Raw genomic sequence first — 12,079 nt, forward strand, 5'->3', positions numbered from 1 at the left:
GTCCATCCATCTACAGCATAGTAATGAAAGCCAAGAGGAAGTATTTTTGCCGTAGAGCCAACCCCAATTATCAAATCTGAACTATTTCAAAGATGAAGTTACTATAGGATTGGACCTTACAGGATTGGACCATACAGTATGTTCCCATCTCGCCTCTCTCTGTGTTTCTAACCTCTGATCTCCTCCTGTGTGGGACTGTGTTACAGGAAGCCAAAGACTTCAGTACAGATTTCATCTGTCCCCTGTGTGACAAGGACTGTATGACCCAGCACCAGCTCACTATGCACATCCGACAGGTAACACTACTATTCACAAGTATACATAAAGTAATGGAAGTAATAACCATAACATGTAGTAATTATACACTATAATCTCTCTCTCAGCACAACTCGGACAACGGGGCGACGGACCACTCATGCAGCATCTGTGGCAAGGCCCTGAGCTCAGCCAGCTCGCTGGACCGCCACATGCTAGTGCACAGCGGAGAGAGGCCCTACAAGTGCTCTTTCTGCGGACAGACTTTCACCACCAATGGCAACATGCACAGGTTAGACACCCACCCTCACTCACACTCACTCTAACTGGTTATCACATGGCTACCTGCTGATGTTTAGTCTTTGTGGTAAGGCCTGGTGTGATTTCTGCATTGTTTTCTGTTTTGTGTGTCAAACACAGAAACTCGAAGAAAACCATTGCTAATGGTGTTCACCTGTACAGTAGACGTTTCATTACCCGGGGTAGTTTACCTGTACAGTAGACGTTTCATTACCCGGGGTAGTTTACCTGTACAGTAGACGTTTCATTACCCGGGTAGTTACCTGTACAGTAGACGTTTCATTACCCGGGGTAGTTTACCTGTACAGTAGACGTTTCATTACCCGGGGTAGTTCACCTGTACAGTAGACGTTTCATTACCCGGGGTAGTTTACCTGTACAGTAGACGTTTCATTACCCGGGGTAGTTCACCTGTACAGTAGACGTTTCGTTACCCGGGGTAGTTCACCTGTACAGTAGACGTTTCGTTACCCGGGGTAGTTTACCTGTACAGTAGACGTTTCATTACCCGGGGTAGTTCACCTGTACAGTAGACGTTTCATTACCCGGGGTAGTTTACCTGTACAGTAGACGTTTCATTACCCGGGGTAGTTTACCTGTACAGTAGATGTTTCATTACCCGGGGTAGTTTACCTGTACAGTAGACGTTTCATTACCCGGGGTAGTTTACCTGTACAGTAGACGTTTCATTACCCGGGGTAGTTTACCTGTACAGTAGATGTTTCATTACCCGGGGTAGTTTACCTGTACAGTAGACGTTTCATTACCCGGGGTAGTTTACCTGTACAGTAGACGTTTCATTACCCGGGGTAGTTTACCTGTACAGTAGACGTTTCATTACCCGGGGTAGTTTACCTGTACAGTAGATGTTTCATTACCCGGGGAAGTTTACCTGTACAGTAGACGTTTCATTACCCGGGGTAGTTTACCTGTACAGTAGACGTTTCATTACCCGGGGTAGTTCACCTGTACAGTAGATGTTTCATTACCCAGGGTAGTTTACCTGTACAGTAGACGTTTCATTACCCGGGGTAGTTCACCTGTACAGTAGATGTTTCATTACCCGGGGTAGTTTACCTGTACAGTAGACGTTTCATTACCCGGGGTAGTTCACCTGTACAGTAGACGTTTCGTTACCCGGGGTAGTTCACCTGTACAGTAGACGTTTCGTTACCCGGGGTAGTTTACCTGTACAGTAGACGTTTCATTACCCGGGGTAGTTCACCTGTACAGTAGACGTTTCATTACCCGGGGTAGTTTACCTGTACAGTAGACGTTTCATTACCCGGGGTAGTTTACCTGTACAGTAGATGTTTCATTACCCGGGGTAGTTTACCTGTACAGTAGACGTTTCATTACCCGGGGTAGTTTACCTGTACAGTAGACGTTTCATTACCCGGGGTAGTTTACCTGTACAGTAGATGTTTCATTACCCGGGGTAGTTTACCTGTACAGTAGACGTTTCATTACCCGGGGTAGTTTACCTGTACAGTAGACGTTTCATTACCCGGGGTAGTTTACCTGTACAGTAGACGTTTCATTACCCGGGGTAGTTTACCTGTACAGTAGACGTTTCATTACCCGGGGTAGTTTACCTGTACAGTAGATGTTTCATTACCCGGGGTAGTTTACCTGTACAGTAGACGTTTCATTACCCGGGGTAGTTTACCTGTACAGTAGACGTTTCATTACCCGGGGTAGTTTACCTGTACAGTAGATGTTTCATTACCCGGGGAAGTTTACCTGTACAGTAGACGTTTCATTACCCGGGGTAGTTTACCTGTACAGTAGACGTTTCATTACCCGGGGTAGTTTACCTGTACAGTAGATGTTTCATTACCCGGGGTAGTTTACCTGTACAGTAGATGTTTCATTACCCGGGGAAGTTTACCTGTACAGTAGACGTTTCATTACCCGGGGTAGTTTACCTGTACAGTAGACGTTTCATTACCCGGGGTAGTTTACCTGTACAGTAGATGTTTCATTACCCGGGGTAGTTTACCTGTACAGTAGATGTTTCATTACCCGGGGTAGTTTACCTGTACAGTTTTTTTCCCCCTTCAAGCTTTAGAAAATTACTATTTATCTCGCAAGAAATGCCATGGACTGTGTAAAGATTGTATGCCAAGGAAGGCTGAGAGTATTACCAAGACTAAGGTTTTGATCTTTAAGCCTCTCTGTAAACATTACCTTTCCCAGCTATGACAGCAGCACCACCCAAACACATGTGCAGTCCTGCTCCCGCCACACAAATCCCAGCATTAGCACCTGTCGCCAGCTGCAAACGCGCCCTTTAGAATAGCCTAGCAGTTGATATAAAACACGATACTCAGTAAACAAACAAATCCCAGAGGGAAAGCATTGTTTTTTTTCTCTCCCAAAAAATGTCTGAATGCCTCAAACAAAAACACAATACACATATATACAAAGCCAATCATTGCACGGTACAGTCGCAAAGACCCTCCCCCCAGTGGTGCTGGGTCATTTTTTCAATTATAATTTTTCTTTTTTTACCAGAAATGACTAAGAATATAGATTCATCTTCAGTTCAGACATAATTCAGTGGGCATATTTTGGTCTGTTATGCCCACACACCAATGGTCAACAAGGCCTTAAGGGGAAAATGGGGTTGAATGAATAAATGAAAGAACCTGTTGACTTTTCAAGGTCCTGCCTGATGCTTATACCCCCTATCTTCAAGCTAACGTTTGTCAGGCCATTTACATGGAGGGGTGAGGGGTTAGGAGGACTGTGGCACAGAGATAAATGTATGGGCGTTATCAGGGGTTGCTGTTTAGGCAAAGCAGAACACAGGAAGTGGGAAGATGACGTTGGCCTCCTCCCCACTTCAACACACACACACAAACACACACACACACACACACACACACACACACACACACACACACACACACACACACACACACACACACACACACGACAACTGATGGGGTATCTGCTCCCAGCATGCTAGACTGAATTGACTAGAATCTACTGAATTTACTAGAATTGACTAGATTTGACTGAATTGAGTAGAATTTGGAGCTTGAGGTTTGAATGTGATGTGCTGATGTAAGAAGCGCCATCCCATTGAGTTGACCTGCCCTACAACATAAGCTTCTGAAGTGGTCCTGCTGCACAGTTAGTTAAGTTCTCCTGATGAAGTAGTGTTGTTGTGAAATCTAAACAGCTGGATGTTGAAGTCTGCTGTCTGCATGATAGGGATGCACCAGGACAGTAGTCTGCCTGCTCGGTAGATGCAGCTTTCTCATGCGCAAGGAATGAAGAGGTGTGGGCAGGAAACAATGAGTGTAGGCCGCCTCAATCTGAGAGAGAACGACTGTCAGAAAGACGTTTGTGTGTTGGTAGCTCAGTGCTCTCTAGTTTCACAGGATGTCAAAGGATGAGGATGAATTCTGTTTAGAAAATACTAGGCGATACTAAGTTGTTACTTTGCATATAAGTGTTCTTTTTCACCACTCTATTTAGCATTTTCTTAACACTCCAAAAAAGAAGCGACACTTTGGGGTAAGAAACTCAAAGCACACTGAGATGGAGTGGGCTCTATTCATTCTATTTCTATCTGCCACCTTCCTTGTGAATGTTCCACGGTACTGAATCCATCCAGCTCTGGGCTGATGTGATGGAGCTGTCCATATGACTGGCAGTGGAGCAGCCATTTTGTTGCCAGAACATCAAATGAAATGGGGCCTGCTGTTGTGAGCCGGTTGCCAAGGAGATACACCCCAACCCTATGAAGGGCCTGGTGAATAGACTGAGCCAGTCAGTAGTGGATGGTGTGCTTTTATTTGCTTTAACTCTTTATAGGAAAGGGAGGACATTAAAATGTGCTAGAAGAGAAGGCGAGAGAGAAACTGCGATGGTAAGGAGGAATGCCCTTGGTGTGACATTGCACAAGAGCAGGGAGCAGCATTTTGACGCTACAGCGCCCCCTGTCCACCCTCTGTGCTGGTGCAGTGGAATTTTTCAGTTTGGATGAGAAGAGACCTGTTGAATCATCAACCCCCACTGTCACAGTCTGAGGAGTTCTCTTTTTCTGTCTCTCTCGCTCTGTCTCTTCTTTTTGTTTTCTCTCATAAGAACACTATAAATGATATTGAAAGAATACATTTGTCTTTGATGGATAGCATCTTGATAAGTTGGTGTATTTTTACCCTTGGTGTAATGGGAGCTGTTTGAGTGCACTACAATATCCTGATGATAAATGTAAATTACACATTTCTTTAGATTTTTTATTTAAAAAATAGATAATTTTCTTCCAGTATAGATAACAAGGTATTTTGTCACATGGTAACCTCTGGTGCGGATCAAACCATCAACCAACTTGATAGACTGTGGAAATGTCTTGTAGGCAGGACAGGTGAATTGAGGAGAGTGGCTGAGGTGACACAAAGACAAGTTGGCTTCATCCAATCTCGCTGTGCTGACATGGAAGCTTGGCTCTCTCGGGATTGGCTGTGGCCGGGGGTCAGAGTCCAGGTGGATGCGGCTGCTGCCTGTCAGGTCCCCACATGGGCGGCCAGCTCGCTGCCTGCCTGCTATTTATAACTCAGGCACTGACGGCAGAGTGAAAGCCGAGACCTGTGCTGCCTACCCGGTGCTGGCTGACCTTTCCTCTCTGATGCTGGCGAATACACACAGTTTTACACAGACAAACACACTTATTGACACTGGCACACACACAGATGTACGTAGTCACTCTTACGCAAACACACGTATACACAGACATAGCTATATCACATATCCATGCACACACACACTATCAAAGTTACTCACAAAAAAGTTGGCCCACACAATTGCACAATCATGCCCCATCTTTATTCAAGCAGCAACTTGCCAACACAGAAGTATGAGTACACAGTCGCACACACTGAAATGTTAGCACACACACTGAAATGTTAGCACACACACTGAAATGTTAGCACACACACTGAAATGTTAGCACACACACTGAAATGTTAGCAAACATACAGAGGCCCTATGACTGGCTACTGATGCATGTCTCTGTGGGCTAGGCCTGTCAGGGATGTGCTGATGTGTTTGCCAGGGTCTTAGCCCTCTTGTCCCCCCTCCCTTCACACATGCACACACACACGCACACACATTTCCTTAAATCAACCGATGGCATTTGACCTTTCACCAGACAGATTAGAGGGGGAGGGGGAGAAAAAGGACTCCTGTATGGTTTAGTGACCCCCCCACCATTCATCACTCTTCTCCTAGCTCTGCAGTTATCTTTGACCCCTCTCTCAGTTTAGACTGTCATCAGCTTCTGAAGAACACATTCAAGTCACATTTACCTTGATGAAGCTAGCTAGCTAGCTAACAGTTCACTTTGCCTCAACCCCCTCCTCCCTCTCTACCCTCTCTCCCTCCTCCTCCCCCATCCCTCACCACTCCCCCATCCTTCCCCCTTCCCCCAGCTATACATTGTCCCCTCCTCCCTCCTCCTCCCCCATCCTTCCCCCCTCCCCCCATAGATAACATGACTTCCTGTGCTGATAGTCAGGCCTTTCTTATAGAAGTCCTGTGTGACAGCTCATCTCTTCTCTTTCTCTCTCTTACCGTCTCGCTATCCCTCGCACATCTCTATCCTTCCGTTTGTCTTTCTCCCCATTTCTCTCTTGCTCTCTCTGTACACCCCTCCTTGTCTCTCTCCTTCTCTTCGCTCCCTCTCTCCTTCCCTCCCCCTCTCTCCTCTATGTGACATAGCCCGACAGCTGAAAAGTTGTGTAGTGAAGTGGTGTCGGAGGAGGGAAGTTAGCAGCAGCAACAATGGCTTCCAGAGGACACCCTCTGTCTAAACAGGCTGATTTCTGTGGTCCAGTCATCCACCACAGTGCAAATAAACATCATCTATGTCCAACTGTATAACTATATCTGAATGACACGAATAGAAAATAAATATCCGAACTATCCCTGTAAACGTTTCTAGAGAAGGCAAACGTGACATATACACTGAACAAAAATATAACCGCAACATGTAAAGTGTTGGTCCCATGTTTCATGAGCTGAAATAAAAAAATCACAGAAATGTTCCATATGCACAAAAAGCTTATTTCTCTCAAATGTTGTGCACAAATTTGTTTACATCTCTGTTAGTGAGCATTTCTCCTTTGCCAAGATAATCCATCCACCTGACAGATGTGGCATATCAAGAAGCTGATTAAACAGCATGATCATTACACAGGTCCATCTTGTGCTGGGGACAACAAAAGGCCACTCTAAAATGTGCAGTTTTGTCACACAACACAATGCCACAGATGTCTCAAGTTTTGAGGGAGCGTGCAATTGGCATGCTGACGGCAGGAATGTCCACCAGGGCTGTTTCAATTGTTGCATGTTGCGTTTATATTTTTGTTCAGTATATAATATGGAAAGGGCTCCACTGAAGCCGTCATTAGCGTAATGGAGATGACTGTCCTTGATGGTACCCTCATGGCCCTTTTCCCTGGTCTGGAGTTAGGCCTTTATATGGGCCTGCTGAGTCGGCTGGATAATGGGAGCAATTTAAAGACTATTACCATCGTTCTGCCCTCCTCCCAAGTGTGTGTGTGTGTGTGGTGTGTGTGTGTGTGTGTGTGTGTGTGTGTGTGTGTGTGTGTGTGTGTGTGTTGAGCCCAGCTTCCCAACCTGGCAACCCTCCACACTGTCTCCTCAGTAGATCTGAGGCTCGCTGCAAAGTACTGGCAATGAAATCAGTGGTGTACATCAATCCAGCATTTTTTTGAGGATACTACAAGCATGTTACAAAGCAGGATCACTGAGTTAGCCAGCAAACTTTTCCTCAACGACCATAGTAGCCAGTCTATTTCTGCTCTCCTGTCAACTCCTGATTGCATTGTCATAATAATGAAGTAGGCTAAAGCACAAACCAATCGGGGACCTGGCTTGTTTTGTGCCGTCTTGTGTTCTGTTCTGACGTATTTTCCTGTCTGTCTCTCCTCCCTGCAGACATATGAAGATCCATGACAAAGACCCGGCTGGCGTCGTTCCCATCAGCCCCCCCTTGCCCACCAAGAGACGTCGCCCCTCCGCCAAGAGGAGGTCGGCCATGGACGAGGACAAGGAGCGAAGCGACGAACCGGCCCAAAAAAAGGTAATGCGCACACAAAATCACACACATACTTCAACACACTGTCAAATGTGAGCACGCATCTCCTCTAGTGCACCAAATTACATTTCCAGCCAAGTCATTAATATTGTTACCTTTGTGTTTGTGTGTGTGTGTGTGTGTGTGTGTGTGTGTGTGTGTGTGTGTGTGTGTGTGTGTGTGTGTGTGTGTGTGTGTGTGTGTGTGTGTGTGTGTGTGTGTGTGTGTGTCCAGGTGCTAGAGGAGAGCGTGTTGGAGGAGTTGGGTTCAGGCCAGGGGGATGATGAGGTGTTGCCGTGCCCTATCTGCTTCAAGACCTTTGGCTGCAAGTACGACCTGGAAGTCCACATGGACACACACCCTGACACCACGCTCAGGTACTGGAGCCACACACACACACAGACACACACACACGTATGTATGTATATATATATATATATATCTTTTTTTTTACCTTTATTTAACTAGGCAAGTCAGTTAAGAACACATTCTTATTTTCAATGACGGCCTAGGAACGGTGGGTTAACTGCCTTGTTCAGGGGCAGAATGACAGATTTTTACCTTGTCAGCTCGGGGATTCAATCTTGCAACCTTACGCTCTAACCACCTGCTTTACATTGCACTCCACGAGGAGCCTGCCTGTTACGCGAATGCAGTAAGAAGTCAAGATAAGTTGCTAGCTAGCATTAAACGTATCTTATAAAAATCAATCAATCAATCATAATCACTAGTTAACTACACATGGTTGATGATATTACTAGTTTATCTAGCCTGTCCTGCGTTGCATATAATCGCTTAGGTACACGTTGCTCCAACCATAAACATCAATGCCTTTCTTAAAATCAATACACAAGTATATATTTTTAAACCTACATATTTAGTTAATATTGCCTGATAACATGAATTTCTTTTAACTAGGGAAAATGTGTCACTTCTCTTGCAAACAGAGTCTGGGTATATGCAGCAGTTTGGGCCGCCTGGCTTGTTGCGAACTGTGAAGACTATTTCTTCCTAACAAAGACAGCCGACTTCGCCAAACGGGGGATGATTTAACAAAAGCACATTTGCGAAAAAAGCACAATCGTTGCACGACTGTACCTAACCATAAACATCAATGCCTTTAATAAAATCAATACACAGAAGTATATATTTTTAAACCTGCATATTTAGCTAAAAGAAATCCAGGTTAGCAGGCAATATTAACCAGGTGAAATTGTGTCATTTTGTGTTCATTGCACGCAGAGTCAGGGTATATGCAACAGTTTGGGCCACCTATTTCACTGACAGGAAAAACGTTTTGTTTTCGAGATGATAGTTTCTGGATTCGACCATATTAATGACCTAAGGCTCGTATTTCTGTGTGTTATTATGTTATAATTAAGTCTATGATTTGATAGAGCAGTCTGACTGAGCGATGGTAGGCACCAGCAGGCTCGTAAGCATTGATTCAAACAGCACTTTCGTGCGTTTGCCAGCAGCCCTTCGCAATGCATTGCGCTGTTTATGACTTCAAGCCTATCAACTCCCAAGATTAGGCTGGTGTAACCGATGTGAAATGGCTAGCTAGTTAGCCGGGTGCGTGCTAATAGCATTTCAAACGTCACTCGCTCTGAGACTTGGAGTAGTTGTTCCCCTTGCTCTACATGGGTAACGCTGCTTCGAGCGTGGCTGTTGTCGATGTGTTCCTGGTTCGAGCCCAGGTAGGAGCGAGGAGAGGGACGGAAGCTATACTGTTACACTGGCAATACTAAAGTGCCTATAAGAACATCCAATAGTCAAAGGTATATGAAATACAAATCGTATAGAGAGAAATAGTCCTATAATTCCTATAATAACTACAACCTAAAACTTCTTACCTGGGAATATTGAAGACTCATGTTAAAAGGAACCACCAGCTTTCATATGTTCTCATGTTCTGAGCAAGGCACTTAAACGTTAGCTTTTCTACATGGCACATATTGCACTTTTACTTTCTTCTCCAACACTTTTGGCCCTCCAATAATCAGTATCGGTATCGGCGTTGAAAAATCATAATCGGTCGACCTCTAGTATGCTGTAGCGTTAAGATTTCCCTTCACTGGAACTAAGGGGCTTAGCCTGAACCATGAAAAACAGCCTCAGACCATTATTCCTTCTCCACCAAACTTTACAGTTGGTACTATGCATTAGGGCAGGTAACGTTCTCCTGGCATCCTCCAAACCCAGATTCGTCGTCGGACTGCCAGATGGTGGAACGTGATTCATCACTCCAGAGAACGCGTTTCAACTGCTCCAGAGTCCAATGGTGGCAAGCTTTACACCACTCCAGCCAACGCTTGGCATTGCGCATGGTGATAGTTTTCTTGTGTGCGGCTGCTCGGCCATGGAAACCCATTTCATTAAGCTCCCGACGAACAGTTATTGTGCTGACGTTGCTTCGAGAGGCAGTTTGGAACTCGGTAGTGTGTTGCAAACGAGGACAGACGATTTTTACGTGCTATGTGCTTCAGCACTCGGTGGTCCCGTTCTGTGAGCTTGTATGGCCTACCACTTCGCGGCTGAGCCGTTGTTGCTCATAGACGTTTCCGCAATAACTGCACTTACATTTGACCGTGGCAGCTCTAGAAAGGCAGAAATTTGACAAACTGACTTGTTGGAACGGTGGCATCTTTTGAAAGTGCCACGTTGAAAGTCACTGAGCTCTTCAGTAAGGCCTTTTTTTGTGTGTAAATGTTTGTCTATGGAGATTGCATGGCTATCTGCTCTATTTTATACACCTGTCAGCAACGGGTGTGGCTGAAATAGCCGAATCCTCTAATGAAGGGGTGTCCACATACTTTTGTATATTTAGTGTATTTTGGTGACAGTCAAATCAACAGTTAGAATTGATGATAGAATGTGGGGTGATAAATCCCAAAATCCATTCTGGCTCTGTCCAAATGATGTTGCCACAGCAACCAAAAGGCCTGTGTCAACAACAGAAGTTAAAATGAAGGTGACAGTAGTGGTCATAAAGGCCACCAGGATCAGGGGTCAATGCTATGGTCACAGACCGAATGACCTCTGCCCTCCCTCTACCCTGGTCCTATACACCTGGTGGTCTCTGTCCATCATACTGCTAAAGCCCGTCTCGGTGGCCTCTTCCTCATTGGAAGACATTAACTTCGGGGCACTGATGCTGTGGTGCAAGGCCCGAGGGCTAAAAAGTGGGGAGTCAGCAGGGAGGCTCTCCCCAGAAAGGGAGGGATGGAGGGAGCAGGGATGGAGGGAGCAGGGATGGAGGGAGCAGGGATGGAGGAGTGAGGGTGGGGGGTGGTTTAATGAGTCACAGAGGGGAAGCGTCGGGACGTGGTCAGCTCGACAACGGAAGGGGGAGTGGATCCGTTTCCATGGAGGCATCACAATCTCCAGATCACCATAGCGACTCAACTCCAACCGCAACTTGGGTTGAATGGCTAGCCGCTCATAACTCACACATAGGAATGTATTTATCTGAACTGAAAAGAAGACAGATGCAGCCTTTCTGTAGTTGAGTTGGGCAGCAATCTCATTATTGTAGGAAGAGCTGCAAATTTAGCCCTAATCCCAGTTAATCACAAGAGTTGAGACGGCCAGTTAAGAGGATATGGCTGCACTGGCTGGCTTGGGAACCTCTTTGTACACGGTTTCTAAGAAGCTGAGAAACGACGCATTCGGCTTGCAGCGACGCAAATGCACGCACGCACGCACGCACGCACGCCACGCACGCACCCACACACACACACACACACACACACACACACACACACACACACCATGTAGTGGCAGCGCCTTCATTCCAGTGGAGGAGGGTAATTCTTTGGGCTTGAGCCAACCTCTGTGCTATTAGATGGCTCTTGCAGATGGGTGTGAGAGACAGAAAACACACACACACACAGACTTTCCCACAGATGTACACACACACACACACACACACACACACACACACACACACACACACACACACGCACACACACACACACAGGCACCCACAATGAATGTGTACACAGGTTACCCACCACACACCCACAGTAGCAGGCACACAGAGGTGTGAAACCACGGGAGGGATGAGGGGTAAAAGTCTCAGTCTTCAGAAAAAGTATTTGGTTTAAAATATACTTAAGTATCGAAAGTAAAAGTATAAATAATTTCAAATTCCTTATATTAAGCAAACCAGATGGCACCATTTTCTTGATTTGTATTTATTTATGGAAAGCCAGGGGGACACTCAGACATCATTTACAAACGAAGCATGTGAGTTTAGTGAATCCGGTTTAGTGAATCCGCCAGATCAGAGGCAGTAGGGATGACCAGGGATGTTCTGTTTAGTGAGTCCTCCAGATCAGAGGTAGTAGGGATAACCAGGGATGTTCTGTTTAGTGAATCCGCCAGATCAGAGGCAGTAGGGATGAC

The 12,079-nt window shown here is 45.7% G+C and overlaps 1 protein-coding gene across 3 annotated transcripts in view; it reads left to right on the forward strand.

The window, feature by feature from the left end:
- Nucleotides 1–12,079, forward strand: part of LOC106579554 (ras-responsive element-binding protein 1) — a 79,337-nt gene that overhangs the window by 54,796 nt on the left and 12,462 nt on the right. For all 3 annotated transcript variants that reach the window (XM_045702700.2, XM_045702698.2, XM_045702699.2), the window contains 4 exons: nt 207–296; nt 384–547; nt 7,531–7,675; nt 7,904–8,046. In XM_045702700.2, the coding sequence (XP_045558656.2) occupies nt 207–296; nt 384–547; nt 7,531–7,675; nt 7,904–8,046 (542 nt within the window). The remainder of the gene's footprint in view (nt 1–206; nt 297–383; nt 548–7,530; nt 7,676–7,903; nt 8,047–12,079) is intronic.

Source organism: Salmo salar, chromosome 19, assembly GCF_965601325.2.
Source record: "Salmo salar chromosome 19, fSalSal1, whole genome shotgun sequence".
Taxonomy (NCBI): domain Eukaryota; kingdom Metazoa; phylum Chordata; class Actinopteri; order Salmoniformes; family Salmonidae; genus Salmo; species Salmo salar.